We start from the raw sequence: 13,592 nt of genomic DNA, 5'->3' as shown, positions 1-13,592 counted from the left end.
AATATGAAATACTCATGTTGTCACACACTGGTATTAGTTTATTTCCTTTACTGAGAGGTGTCTCACTCCAAAATTTTATAAACTTTTTAGGAGCCCCAGATAGGAGAGCGGGGAAAACCCCGCTAATCTAATGTTGTTTGTCTGCCCTCTTTGAAGGGTAAGTTTTAGTAGGGACAGTTGGATTTTGTGGGTAATGTCCCTAGATTTTGTTTTTGGGATGTACATACTGAAATACAGTGGATATAGTGACTCTGGTATTTATGGTATTACGATGGATGTTTTCATATTTATGATAATGTGATTATATGTTTCCTGTTGCTTAGGCTTCCGTTATGTGTTCTGATGTATCCCTGATACCCACAGGTCCAGGTGGATTATGATCTACTGAGATTTATGATATTGAATTTATTATATTATAAAAAAATGTGGAAATTAAGCAGGTCGTCACATTAGTAGTCACTACGAGTAATGTAGTAGTTTAGTATTTCACTGAAATTATTGTACCTGGCAGGTATTGTAATTATTAAACATAATGCACTATTGTTGTATCAACATGCTTGAATACTACAATGATTGATATACTGGACTGTTACATATCGACTTTATGCAGGATTACACAACTTGGGAAATGTCTTACTTATAGATGACATGCTGCCGAAAATTTAAATAAAACCTTCATTCATATAATGCAAACATTAAGGGGGAGAATTTACTTAAATTCTAAACCTATACATTTAGTAAGGGGGAGCATATATTTTTAAAAAATAACACTAATGGATTGCAATCATCAAAAAGGGAGAGAATGTTAGACCAAGTGGTTAAGGGTCTTTCATTCCAATTGCATTTTGATGACAACAACCCATTAGCAGTTCTTTAAGGCTACTAACCTTTTTCTCTAGTCCTTTTTAGCTGCACAGAATGACACCAAAGCAAGTAAGTTTCAAATCAGCTAGAAGCAACTTGTGACATGACCAAAAGTTCAGCCACTTAAAGCATTCATGGACTCTACATAATATACAAGTGTTCTAAAGATTAAGTGTGAGAGTGAAAGAGATTATTTTGTAAATCCCTTGTATATGGAGTGACTCAAAGAAAGAGCATATCACACACACACAACAAAGACAAGTAAAGCCACTTAAGGTGTCTAAAAACCCTTAAACAGACAAGGAGCTTTCTTAGAACTTAAAAGGATTTTTTTTAGTAGTAAGAAGGGACTCGTCGACGAACACAGGGCTTCGTTGACGAGTATAACACATGCCCTCGTCGACGAACACAGGGTTTTCATCGAAGAGAATATATAGAGAGTGCCTAAAAGTTCAGAGCACTCCTCATCGACGAAAACAGGGGACTCGGCAACGAGGTATGTGAAACATTCGTCGACAAACATAGGTTTCTCATTGACGAAAATAAACCAAGACTTGTATGAATGCAGAACCAGAAACTCGTCGACGAACACAGGGCTTCATCAACGAATATACTGAAGAGCTCATCGACGAAGTATAGACCTCGTCGACAAATGTTGGGCTGCAGGGTTCATTAAATGCAGCAAAACGGCTAGTTTTGCTCTTGTCTTGCATCAATAAATACCCAACAACTCTCCAGCACCTAGCTCGCCCATTTGGTGTTTAAATAAGGGTTTTTGCATTTACTTCAAACTAAGAAAGGTCATTTACTTATCAAGATCATTTATTGTGCTTTCACTCTAGGGTTTCCCTTATACTCACTTGCTGTCTTCCTGCTGCTCTTGTTCTTGTTTTTACTCCATTGAAAAGAGGACATAGTGTGAGGATCTTGTGGTGATACTCAGCTCAAAGGGAGCATTTAATATTATATTCACCTCTTATCAACTACTTGTATAGAAAGGCCCTTTATGAGTCATTGTAGGGTATCTCTAAGTGAGTACCTTGTTAAAGCTCTTTATGAGCAGTTGTGTGTATTGGCTTCTCCGCCCGTAGGAGGATCGTATAGTGGATTTTGGGAATCCTTTAGTTGGTTTCAAGGTGTGGACGTAGGCGGGGTGTCGAACCACGTTAATATCGCCGTGTTAAGCTTCTCTTCTCTCCTTTCTCTTTTATATTGCTCATTCATTACCATTTGCTGCACTTTTATATTGTAATATTATGCACTTGTTCTTGGCAAGACTTTTGTGTTTGTAGAAAATTTACATATCCGCGAGAAACGTCTATTCAGCCCCCTCTAGATGCTCAACCGAGCCAACATATACAATTTTAATAGCTAAGTTCGATCAGTTAGGATTGATCCCACTAAGTTTGCTAAGTTTGTTTGTAGTCTAACTTTACTTCTAAGTGCACAAAAAGCTCCCGTTGAGGAGTTTTTGGATACCGTCACTTCCAACACATCCAGCTCAATGTGACGGACGTGTTGGGACTGATCCCACTCGGTTTGGACCTCGTATACCCGACTTGGATACATAAATGCTTAAATCCATTAAGTTTGCTAAGTTTGTTTGTATTCTAACTTTACTTCTAAGTGCACAAAAAGCTCCCGGGAAGGAGTTTTTGGGCACCGTCAGCTCTGGCATGTCCAGCTCAATGTGACGAACATGTTGGGATTGATCCCACTCAGTTTGGACCTTGTATGCCTTACTTGGACACCTGAGTGCTTAAATCCACTAAATTTGCTAATTTTGTTTATATTCTAACTTTATTTCTAAGTGCGTAAAAAACTCATAGGGAGAAATTTTTAGTCAGCGTTAGCTTCGGCTCTAGCACGTACAGATCAATGTGACGGACGTGTTGAGACTGACTCCACTTGGTTTGGACCTCGTATGCCCGATTTGGACACTTCAGTGCTTAAATCCACTAAGTTTGCTAAGTTTGTGTGTATTCTAACTTTACTTCTAAGTGCACAAAAAGCTCTTAGGGAAGATTTTTTGGGCACTAGTAGCTTCGACATGTCTGACTCAATGTGACAAATGTGTCGATACTGACCCCACTCAGTTTGGACCTCGTATGCCTGACTTAGAAACCTGAGTGCTTAAATCAACTAAGTTTGCAAAGTTTGATTGTATTCTAACTTTGCTTCTAGTTGGTTTGTGACAAAAATATGCATATTTCACGTTTTGGTCACCTAGAACCTCATTTTTGACTCGTACCTATTTTCTTAGCTATCCTTGTAGTCATTCCTACTCACTCCTGAACCTCATTTTACATCTCAAGCTTAAACAAAAGCTAAAGAAAAGGAAGCATTGAGAACTAACTGTAGAAAACATTGCTACGTGGGCTCAATTGTTTGCTAAGAACAAACACCAAGAAAATTGTGGTGCTCTCCCGGTATTTAATTTGGGAGGTGATGAAGCTCTTATTGAAGATAAAGACTTGGTTGATCTTGAAGAGAAGTGGAAGTCTTTCTTGGCGGGCTACTTTGCTGGAAAATTTCCAGGAAAAGGTGCTTTTAATGCGATTGTGGAATCCTGGCACGTTAAGGCTGAGATTTTTTAGCATAAGAGTGGCTGGATTATTTTCAGATTTTACAAAGAGGAGGACATGATATAGGTGCTGTTAAGTGGTCCTTATCTTGCATTTGGTCGGCCTTTGTTCCTTAAAAGGTTGCCAAACATATTTCAATTCAATAATGAGGATTTGAGCATTTTGCTTGTTTAGGTTCAGTTGGAAAATCTTCCTCTTGAATTTTGGACGTTGAATGCTCTTGGGAAGATTTGTTCTATTTTGGGACGTCCAGTGCATGCAGATAAATTGACTACCAATACGGAAAGTATATCCTTCGCCAGGGCGTTGATTGAGATTGATGTTGCTAAAGATCTGAAGAGTTGTGTGAAAGTCCAATTGCCTGATGGTCAGTCTTTCATTCAAAGGGTGTCTTATGAGAAAGTGCCTAAATTCTGCAAGTTCTGTAATATGCTTGGCCATGCAGAGGTGAATTGCAAGAATAAGAAAGATCAGGAACAGAAGAAAGTTATGAAGAAGAAAGATCCTGCCTCCAAAGAGGGGCCACTGAATGTTTGCTTGGACTCTTGTAAATCCATTGACAATCAATTGATTTTGGTGGCTGATGGTGGAAAGAGTAATAGTTTTGGTGATGGCTCTATCAAGGCAGGGTCCAAAGAAATAAAAAAAGACTATCCCCTCCCCTTCCATGAAGGGGGTGAATGAAAGTGGAAAGAAAATGGGTAAAGGTAATGTTCCCCTTCCTAATTCAGAAAATCAAGGTGTTGATGTTGCTAAGAAGATTAAGGATAATGGAAAAGCTTCCCTTGTGACTATGGAGAATGGTTGGACAGTTGTTCATCCTATGAAATGTAAGAATAAGAATATGGGGTGTAGGCCTCCTTGAGGTCTACTCTTCTTGCGTTCCCTTGGATTTTTGGGTATGCCCAGTTTTGATTGTACTTGTCTCTAGGTTTTTCCTAGTTTTGATGATGCTTGTTTTAAGCCTTGGTGCCCTGGGTATGCCCATGTTTGATTGTATCTGCTTCTATGTTGTCCTAGTTCTCTGATACTACTTATTTTGATTGGGAGCTTTGGCCTCCCTACTCGGTGTATGTTCGGAGTTTTCTGTACATATTTCATTTTGATCAATAAAATTTACATTTATCGACCAAAAAAATAAAAAATAAAAAATAATAAAATAATAAAAAATAGAATAAAAGAGAAGATTGAATCATAACCTTAGGAAAAGGAAATCGTACATTTATCACTAATCTAACAATGCTTTTAACATGTAATTAAGCCAACATAATCATAGATGTTTTATATCTCAATATATACATACATCCATCTTGAACTTGTTGTGTATACACATCTATATTTATATAAAAATAATATAAATTATATATTTGCATAAATGTGTATATTATATTTTTACATACACACACATGTATATATATGTATACTTTTTTTTGAAAGAAAAAATTCATTTTTCAAAACTAACCAAGTATATGTTCTTCATATTAGATTTGAAAGAATTAGGGTAAAAAAATAAAATAAAAATTTTATATTAACTATAAATTAAGTCTTTTTCATGTTCATAAAAATTCAAATATATAGAGACATAATACAAAAATTAAAAGCAACTGTATTGAATCAAATAAATTATCAGTTCGATTATCGGGTTGACCCTGGATTCGACCGGTCCGACCGGTCCAGTAGCTTAATCGGGCCAGTCACCGATTTGGTTTTTAAAACCATGGTTCAGAGTTGGAAAGCATTTCGTCGTTTTGATGAGGCTACTCCGCAGACTATAATAGAATAGAATGAGAAGTCTGGTTTCAAGAAGCCTTCTCTTCTCTCCCGCTTTCACCGTCTATCACCTCAGACCCCTTACAACTCAATCCAATCATGCCCCCACTCCCCCCTACCCAGGCGGCGTCACCGCCAAGGACGATTACTTCGCCGCCGTCCACCACGTCTCCAATGTCGTCCGCCGCGACATCTACATGGAGCGCACCCTCAACAAGCTCCGCCTCCCCGTCACCTCTGAGCTCGTCTTTCGCGTCCTCCGCGCCTGCAACCGCTCCGGCGCAGAATCCTTCCGCTTCTTCAACTGGGCTCGCACCCACCACCCCTCCTATAACCCCACCGCTGTCGAGTTCGAGGAGCTCCTCCGCACTCTCGCCCGCTGCCGCAACTGGCAGACTATGTGGACCGTCGCCGAGCAGATGCGGCAGCGGGAACTGAATCTCAATCCCGCGGTCGTCTCCTTTGTGATCGAGGAGTACGGCAAGGCCGGCTTCGTAGATCAGGCCGTGGAAGTGTTCAACAAGTGCAAGACCTTCAATTGCCCCCAGACAACTGAGATTTATAATGCCCTGCTGTTCGCGCTCTGCGAGGTGAAGAACTTCCATGGGGCTTATGCTTTGATTCGGAGGATGGTGAGAAAAGGTGGCCTGCCGGACAAGAGGACCTATGCGATTCTCGTGAATGCCTGGTGCTCCGCGGGGAAAATGAGGGAGGCGCAGGAGTTCTTGGAGGAGATGAGTCGGAAGGGGTTTAATTCGCCTGTACGGGGACGGGATTTGTTGATTGAAGGTTTGTTGAATGCCGGGTATGTTGAGTCGGCAAAGGAAATGGTGAGAAGAATGACGAAGGAGGGTTATTTGCCGGATATAGAGACTTTTAATTCTTTATTGGAGGCAGTGTGCAAGTTGGGGGAGATTGATTTTGGTGTTGATCTATACCATGATGCGTCGAGGTTGGGGCTTTGTGTAGATATTAGCACGTATAAGATTATGATACCGGCGGTTTCAAAAGCAGGTAGGATTGATGAGGCTTTGAGGTTTTTGCACAAGTCAATGGAGGATGGGTATAGGCCATTTCCAAGTCTGTATGCGCCAATCATTAAAGCTCTTTGTAGGAGGGGTCAGTTTGCTGATGCATCCTGTTTTTTCAATGATATGAAGGTTAAAGGGCATCCTGCAAACCGGCCCGTTTATACAATGTTGATAACAATGTGCGGACGTGGAGGTCGATTTATTGATGCAGCTAATTATTTGGTAGAAATGACTCGCTTGAATTTGTTGCCCTTGCCGCGGTGCTTTGATATGGTTACTGATGGATTGAAGAATTGTGGAAAACATGATTTAGCTAAGAAGATAGAGCAGTTGGAGGTGTCAATTCGAGGTGTTTGATGTAGCTCTTGGCAGTGGATGATTGTGTCTTGTTCAGAGGAGCTATGTCTGCAGTGTATGTGGTACACTATTTGAGGTAAAGGTTGAGACAAGTGCTCCTAAGTTGTATGCATAAATAGCTAATGCTGGTGGTGTAAATTCTTTCACTGTTTTATTTGTTGTTTTGCTTAATTTAATTTTTATTACTATATTATTTTGATATTCAATGCTCCGTTTAGTGGTCCTGCTGATTCTCAAATATAAAACTGAAACTATTTTGTTTTTAAAATTGCTTTGCTAAACCTGTTGAACATTTTCTTTGTCATTCCCATGTTTGTATTACAAATGGTATGCATAATTAGTAATCTTACCAACCTTTGGACTTCCCATTGTGAATAATCTTCAAATGATGCCTAATTGCTTTGATTTGGAATAAACTTCACTTGCTTTTGTGCATTTAACTTGACAAATGTTGTCCATTGTGAACTTGTTACTGAGTATGTATTACTGCAAATAAAGTAGTTATGTGAAGCCTTTTTTGTTGATATATGCAGTTATAAACCATAGAAAAAAGTTTAGCTTTATATGTTAGTTTATTTTGTTTTCTATGTCATTGAGACATACCGCATATTTTCTAGGGGTTTGATTGCTTCACTATTTGCTATGTATCAACAAATGAACTTTTTAATGCTACTTTAGGAGTCCCCTTGCATTGTTAGTCTTAGTGTTGGCAAGAGAGAGGTCATTTGGGAGGAATGGTCCTCCCCAGAATCCTTATGCATCATTTATGAAACGATGAAGATTATGATTTAGTTTTTATTTTCATGACATTATTTCCATTTAATGAATTAGGCAAGTACATTTTTTTAGAACGTAGGAAACCAGTTATCTCTACATAGATGCATTGTAGGCCTGTTAGAGGGGGTGTTGAATTTTGAACGATTTGAATTTGATTATTGGAGTTTAGGGTTTCATACCCAAGTGTGTTATGTGTATGTTGCAATTCAGCATCAACTCAGTATTAGAGCTTAGCTGTCATTTGATACGTTGTTCTACCACTACCAAGTCTCCATTGTTGGATACTTGACCATCGTCGCATACACATAATGCCAATACACTATCCATTAGCCAATGGATGAGACCAAGCCACTCAACCTTAGTCCCACACCTTTGTCAATGACCTTAGGTCACTATCTTTTCCCCACCAATCAAATACCTATTTCTTTCAGCAATGTCCTCTTGGTTGGAGCGTTTCCACCATGTTCTGCTCATCTTTCTTCCTTGTAGAATAGAGGATATCTCAACCCTCCCGCATTGCTATAGCTAATCAACTATCATTGATGGACCCCTACTATCGTACTGCAGTAATTAACAATGTAGAGCCCCTCTTAAGACATTTGGCCTCCTCTCATCCCTGCTTCGAAGGAAGTAGTCTTGAAAGAAGACAACCAAATGCAAAGGAACAAAAATTATGGTCTTTTAAGTGAACCACCCCCCCCCCCCCCTTTTTTATACCTTTCTTTTATTGATTTGTAAATTGAGTTGGCTGGACTTCCATGTCTGAATTGGTCTGCTAGGATCAAACTGTACTAACCAGAAAAAAAGAAGTTATGATGACCAAGGAATAATTTGGGCTCGTTTAGTGAGTTTTGATTTAATTGAAGGACTAGAGTGACCATAGCCATATCCTCCTAGAGTAGACTAATGCTGTTACTCAATGGCATATGCAGGACATTGCAGACTTTTATAGGGCTGTTGCAAACCTCTATATAGAGGTCAAAGTAAACATCAACTGTTAATTGTGTTAGTCCACTTGATGCATATTGAAAAAAGGAAAGAGAGTGGTTGACACAGTTCATACCTCCAACTCTACTGTGGTTAGAAATGAGCGAACCTTCAAGCCTCATTAGGATGCTCAACCTCTCGACTATGGTATTAAGGTCATGTTGCCTGATCTTAATTGGAAGGATGAATTGAATGACTTATATGACTCCTTTAACCAATTGGGGATGCTTTTATGTGCTAAAGGGTTAGGAGAGAGGATAAGGTCAACCTCGCCTCATTGTCAAAGGTTGTTGACATTGTATTTTTTCAAGGGGACAATTTGGAAAAACACAAAATTTTCTCCCTCTAATTTGGAATTTTTAGTATTTATTGGACCTTTTTCTCTTTGGCACATTTCTAGCGACTTGGGTGGTTTGGCTTGGCCCAAGGAGTTTGAGTCTAATTGCGTGAAAATTGAGAATTATTTAGGTTTTTCTTCTTGATTTTTTTTTAATGAGATTTTTGTGGAATTTTGGTTATTTTTCCTAATTGTAAATTGTGATTTTTTTCCCAAATAAAAACTTTTTATTTTCAAAAATTGAAAATAGGAAATAAAATAACCTACATGTGACTAGCTACATGTAGGCCTGTGTATGCAAGTGCATGGGAGATTGGGACAAAGTTTCTTTGGTAATTAAGAATATTTGTTCTAAAAAGATATAGAAGGCGCGTTGTCACGGCCGATTTTTTTCACATTTGTGAAAGGGCCGTGTGGCGCTAGCTAAAAAACTCGGGCTTAACTAGTCAGCCTATTGTTTACCAACATTTATCCACGAAACACTTTCATTAGCATTCAATCAAATAGCAGCGAAAACAATGAGCAATCATGAAAGCAGTGGCAAGCAAGGAGTAAACATTGAAGCAACACAATTCATTAACAATACCTCCATTGACATTGTATTTTTAGCGAGGGAGGCAAGTAGGCTAAACACATTGACAATAGCTAATTTTACATGACTGATGAACACTCACCTTCCCCTAAAGAGGTTTTTATGTAAATATCATCATGACATTAGGAAACATCAAAGTGACTAAGGAGTCATACTGCCTTATTTGGGATACAAAGAAGTTACTAGCAGAAAGTAATCCTACACTAGTATTTACATGATGGAAACTCATCCCAAGCACACGAGACAAGAGGTCATAGGCACGCATAATGCCCTAAACAAGTTTAGCTCGTGACACTCCCCCACTTATGTGGTCGACGTCCTCGTAAACTTTAGCACTAAGTACACTTCAACTTTGTCCATGAACGGTTGCGTATCTTCCTCATAAATCTAGTTGATTTCTTTATTACCAAGGCCTTTCCACTTCACTAGGAACTCCTACCGCTTCTTCATTGAGGATATGAACTCTTTGTTTAAGGATATCTTTAACTTCATGTCTGTCAGGTGGCACTGTCTTCAACTTTGTTCTATTTGACTAACTTTTGCTCAGATCGTTGATGTCTACGTTAAACGGCTTGAGGCAGCTGACATGAAACACATGATGCACTATGTTGAAGTGTCGTGCTCTTCTCCCCTGATAAGTCCACATTTTCATCTGCTTAGAAGCTTTCTCCAAATAGGCTTGGGCAATCTTTGCATTCTGTCTCCATTCTCTGATAAAGATGTATGCCCTTAGGACTCTTTCCTCTGTATGACCCACCCACTGTGTGAGGTAACAACAGCTGCTGGCCTATAACAAGCTCAAAAGGGTTCTTGTTGGTTGTTGAGCTCCTTTAGACATTGACACAGAATGGAGCCACATCAAGTTGTTGCACCCAATTCTCCTAGTTGTTGTTGATGAAATGGCGCAAGTACTCTTCTAGTAGCCCATTGAATCTTTCCATTTGTCCGTCTGTTTGTCAACGATAACTCAAAGAGGAAACATGAATCTCTCCATTTGTTTGTCTGCTTCCTTAGCCTGTGCTTCCAGCACGCTGATTCTCTCAGCATTGTTTGGTGCCATGGTCACTTACCAAAGCTTTTCAAATCCCACAACGAAGGTAACTAAATTCACATATCAAATAACCTTTGCTTAGATATCAGGTGTCACAGGCCGACTATTTTCATACTTTGTGAAAGGGCCATGCGGCGCTAGTTAAAGCACTCAGGCTTAACTAACTAGCCTATCGTTTAACAACATTTATCCACAAAACACTTTCATTAGCATTCAATCAAATAGCAGTGGAAATAGTAAGCAGTCATGAAAGCAGTGGCAAGCAAGTAGTAAACGTTGAAGCAACACTATTCATTAACAACACCTCCGTTGACATTGTGTGTTTAGCGAGGAAAGCAAGTAGGCTAAATACATTGACAATAGCTAGTGAGTTTTACAAGACTGATGAACACTCACCCTCCCCTAATGAGGTTTTTATGTAAATATCATCCTGACCCTAGGAAACATCAAAGTCATACTACCTTATTTGGCATACAAAGAAACTACTAGCAGAAAATAACCCTACACTAGTATTTACATGATAGAAACCTATCCCAAGCACACGAAACAAGCAGTTACAGGCAAGCATAATGCCGTGAACAAGCTTAGCTCGTGACACGTGTGAATGCATGCGCCCATGCATGACAGCCACGCACCTATTATTTCTTGCTCTTGTGCTGTGTCTGATGCTGTGCCCGGTGATGCATGCAACTTGTGGTTGCCTTCCCCTTGATCCGGCAGACTTGGACTGCCCAACTTTTGTAAACCACTTTATTCAGGTTTGTCTTTCTACCATCCCTCTCTATTTCTTCTCTAAATTCCTGCAGGTGGTAGCTAGAAATTTTGAGAGAGGGATTAGAGATGATTAAGTCAACTTATCAAAAAAAAAATCTACAATGAATTTGCTTAAAGGATTAAAATCAATCAAAATCATATTTGACACAATATGTTGTATGTTCAGTCATTAGACGAGTCATAGGATAAGTTCACTAAGTGTTTAGTCCATAGGCAAAATATGTACTTAAGCAACATATAGCCATGCGATGTCTGATAGATCATTATGGTAAGTCTAATATAATATCTAATGGTAGAAATATTCGATATCGTATAGCTTAAAAGAGATGAAGCAAGACATGCATCAATGTGTTTTGGAAATTATCCAAACTTAAACTAATTGAAATATAAATTGAGCAAGAACACAAAATTTTCAACAGGACAGAATTCGATACATAGCTTCTCCCTGGGCTTATATTGCTGGCTGTTTTAAGGGATGCTATTTTTTCAAGTTGTTGGAGACTGGAATGCCTTATTAAGATGTAGGATTTTTTTTTTCAAAAATAATTCTGTTTGACGACTACTAGCTCTCCTTTTTTGTATTGTTTTACTTGTGCTTTTGAACGAAGTTTCTTTCTCTATAAACAAAAAAAAAAGGGCACTAAATATCTGTTGCAGAGTAGAAGGCCTTTTAAGGCCTCATCTCTAGATGTTTGTTCATTATTCTCTGAAAGTTCAGAACCTGCTTCTCACTTGTTCCTTTTCATTTTCTTGGAGGCTTGGAACAATCTTTGGAAAGAGCTTTTGTCCAGAGTCAGCGGTGGACATGTTAAATATCCCTTTGGAAGGTTTTAGGAGTAGAGATGGGTCACCATTGTGGAGGTGTGGACTTTTTGCTGTCTTTTAAGGTATTTGGTTGGAGAGAAATGCTGGTGTTTTCAAGGGGAAAAGGATGTCTTCCTCTCTGCTTTTGGGGATAAGATACATTATATATGGCTTCAGTGTGGGCTTTTGCAACAGGTTGTTTTAAAAGGCTGTTGTTTTTAGATATTGATTGGATGGCAGTTTTGTTTTGATGTTTTTTCATCTCTTTTAAGGAGGATTTCTTATGCTTCTCTGTATATTCTCTCTTCTGCAATAAAAATTCTTTTTCTCAGAAAAGAAAAAGCCCTTTTTTATAGGAAGTGTCTAATCCTAGTGTCTATGTATGATGGTTGAAAGGCTGTTGTTTTCTGATCTTGATTGGATGGCAGTTTTATTTGGATGTTTTTTCATTTTTTTCTTTCCGGTTTTCATCTTTTAAGGAGGATTTCTTATGCTTCGTTTTGTATATTCTCTCTTCCCATCAATTTTTTTTACCTCTATTAAACCCTAGCAAGTCAAGAGAATAACTGAAAGGAGGACAAACCAAAACAAAGTAATAAAGAAAGAGAAATAGCCATGTCCAAGTCCTAAACACCTAATTAAAAGAGGAACAGTGCATGAACTTCTTAGTTCATTATAATTTGTTGGAGTGCTGCTGCGGTGCTCTTGGTTGGCAGTGGAAATTTAATGCGCACCAGGTCTGCATAATACTAAATGCCCCACAAACGAATGCCTCAATGCTTAAGTTTCCAAAGCCCTCCATGGTCTGCTTTACAGCCACACAATATGTGGTTAGTGTGGATTTACCATATCCCATGGTTTCAGAAGTGTAAAAATGCTTGCCAGCTTCTACATGAAGGAGACACAGGGCAACGTAAAATGTTTTGCTAATCCAATCCATTAAGATCTGTTTATTTTAATGAGAAAAGGAAAGCAAAGGAAAGAAAAATAGGTATTTTCTATTATATTTTTTTATACTAAATCATATTAAAAATAAGAATTTGTTATAATATGATTAAAATTTAAGAAAAATTAAATATTATTGATGTCTGAAATTAAAAATTTATTCATTGAGTTGGTATTTTTTTTTTTTTTTTTGTTTTCTTTTATAACCAACATGAAAAAGTGAATTTCTCCATTTTTTCTTTTCCTTTTCTTGGTATTTTCCAAGTTCCAAGCTGAGCTTAAGGTAAGTTTGGTGTATAGAATGACATTTCATAATTTAGTAGGTGACCAATACCAATTCCATTCACTCCGTTTGAAATTTGAAAAATATCAAGGAAAGAAAAGGAAAATATCAAAAAAATTACGTTTTCATGTTTGGTTATTAAGGAAAGTAAGAGCAAAAAATGAAAAATATATCAAATTCATGAACAAAAGTTTGATTTTACGTAATATTAACATTTAATTTTTCTTCATTTTTAATAAAATTTTATATAAAATAAAAATATAATGAAAAATAAATTTTCTCTTTATTTTTATTTTCTTTTCTTTCCCAAGTAAACTCTTTGATCGAAATGGATCGATTAGTGTTCACAATCGACACAATAATTTCTTCATCAAGGCAAGAAATACAAGATCACTACAAGTAAAATCAAAGCCAGCAAAAGTACTTTCTTCGTTA

At 38.0% G+C, this 13,592-nt stretch overlaps 1 protein-coding gene across 1 annotated transcript; it reads left to right on the top strand.

The window, feature by feature from the left end:
• Positions 1–5,189: 5,189 nt before the first annotated feature.
• LOC131154430 (pentatricopeptide repeat-containing protein At5g18390, mitochondrial) lies at positions 5,190–12,288 on the top strand. Its single transcript, XM_058107198.1, has 2 exons — positions 5,190–6,683; positions 11,882–12,288. The coding sequence occupies exon 1, from the start codon at positions 5,234–5,236 to the stop codon at positions 6,605–6,607; it is 1,374 nt and encodes a 457-aa protein (XP_057963181.1). The 5' UTR covers positions 5,190–5,233; the 3' UTR covers positions 6,608–6,683; positions 11,882–12,288.
• The last annotated feature ends 1,304 nt before the right edge of the window (positions 12,289–13,592 follow it).

Source organism: Malania oleifera, chromosome 4, assembly GCF_029873635.1.
Source record: "Malania oleifera isolate guangnan ecotype guangnan chromosome 4, ASM2987363v1, whole genome shotgun sequence".
Taxonomy (NCBI): domain Eukaryota; kingdom Viridiplantae; phylum Streptophyta; class Magnoliopsida; order Santalales; family Ximeniaceae; genus Malania; species Malania oleifera.
The sequence above is the reverse complement of the archived record's forward strand: the minus strand, read 5'-3'. Positions and strand labels throughout refer to the sequence as shown.

Bases quoted from the DNA above. Each gene is read 5' to 3' on its own strand.
- LOC131154430 (XM_058107198.1), top strand. From the start codon at position 5,234: ATGAGAAGTCTGGTTTCAAGAAGCCTTCTCTTCTCTCCCGCTTTCACC.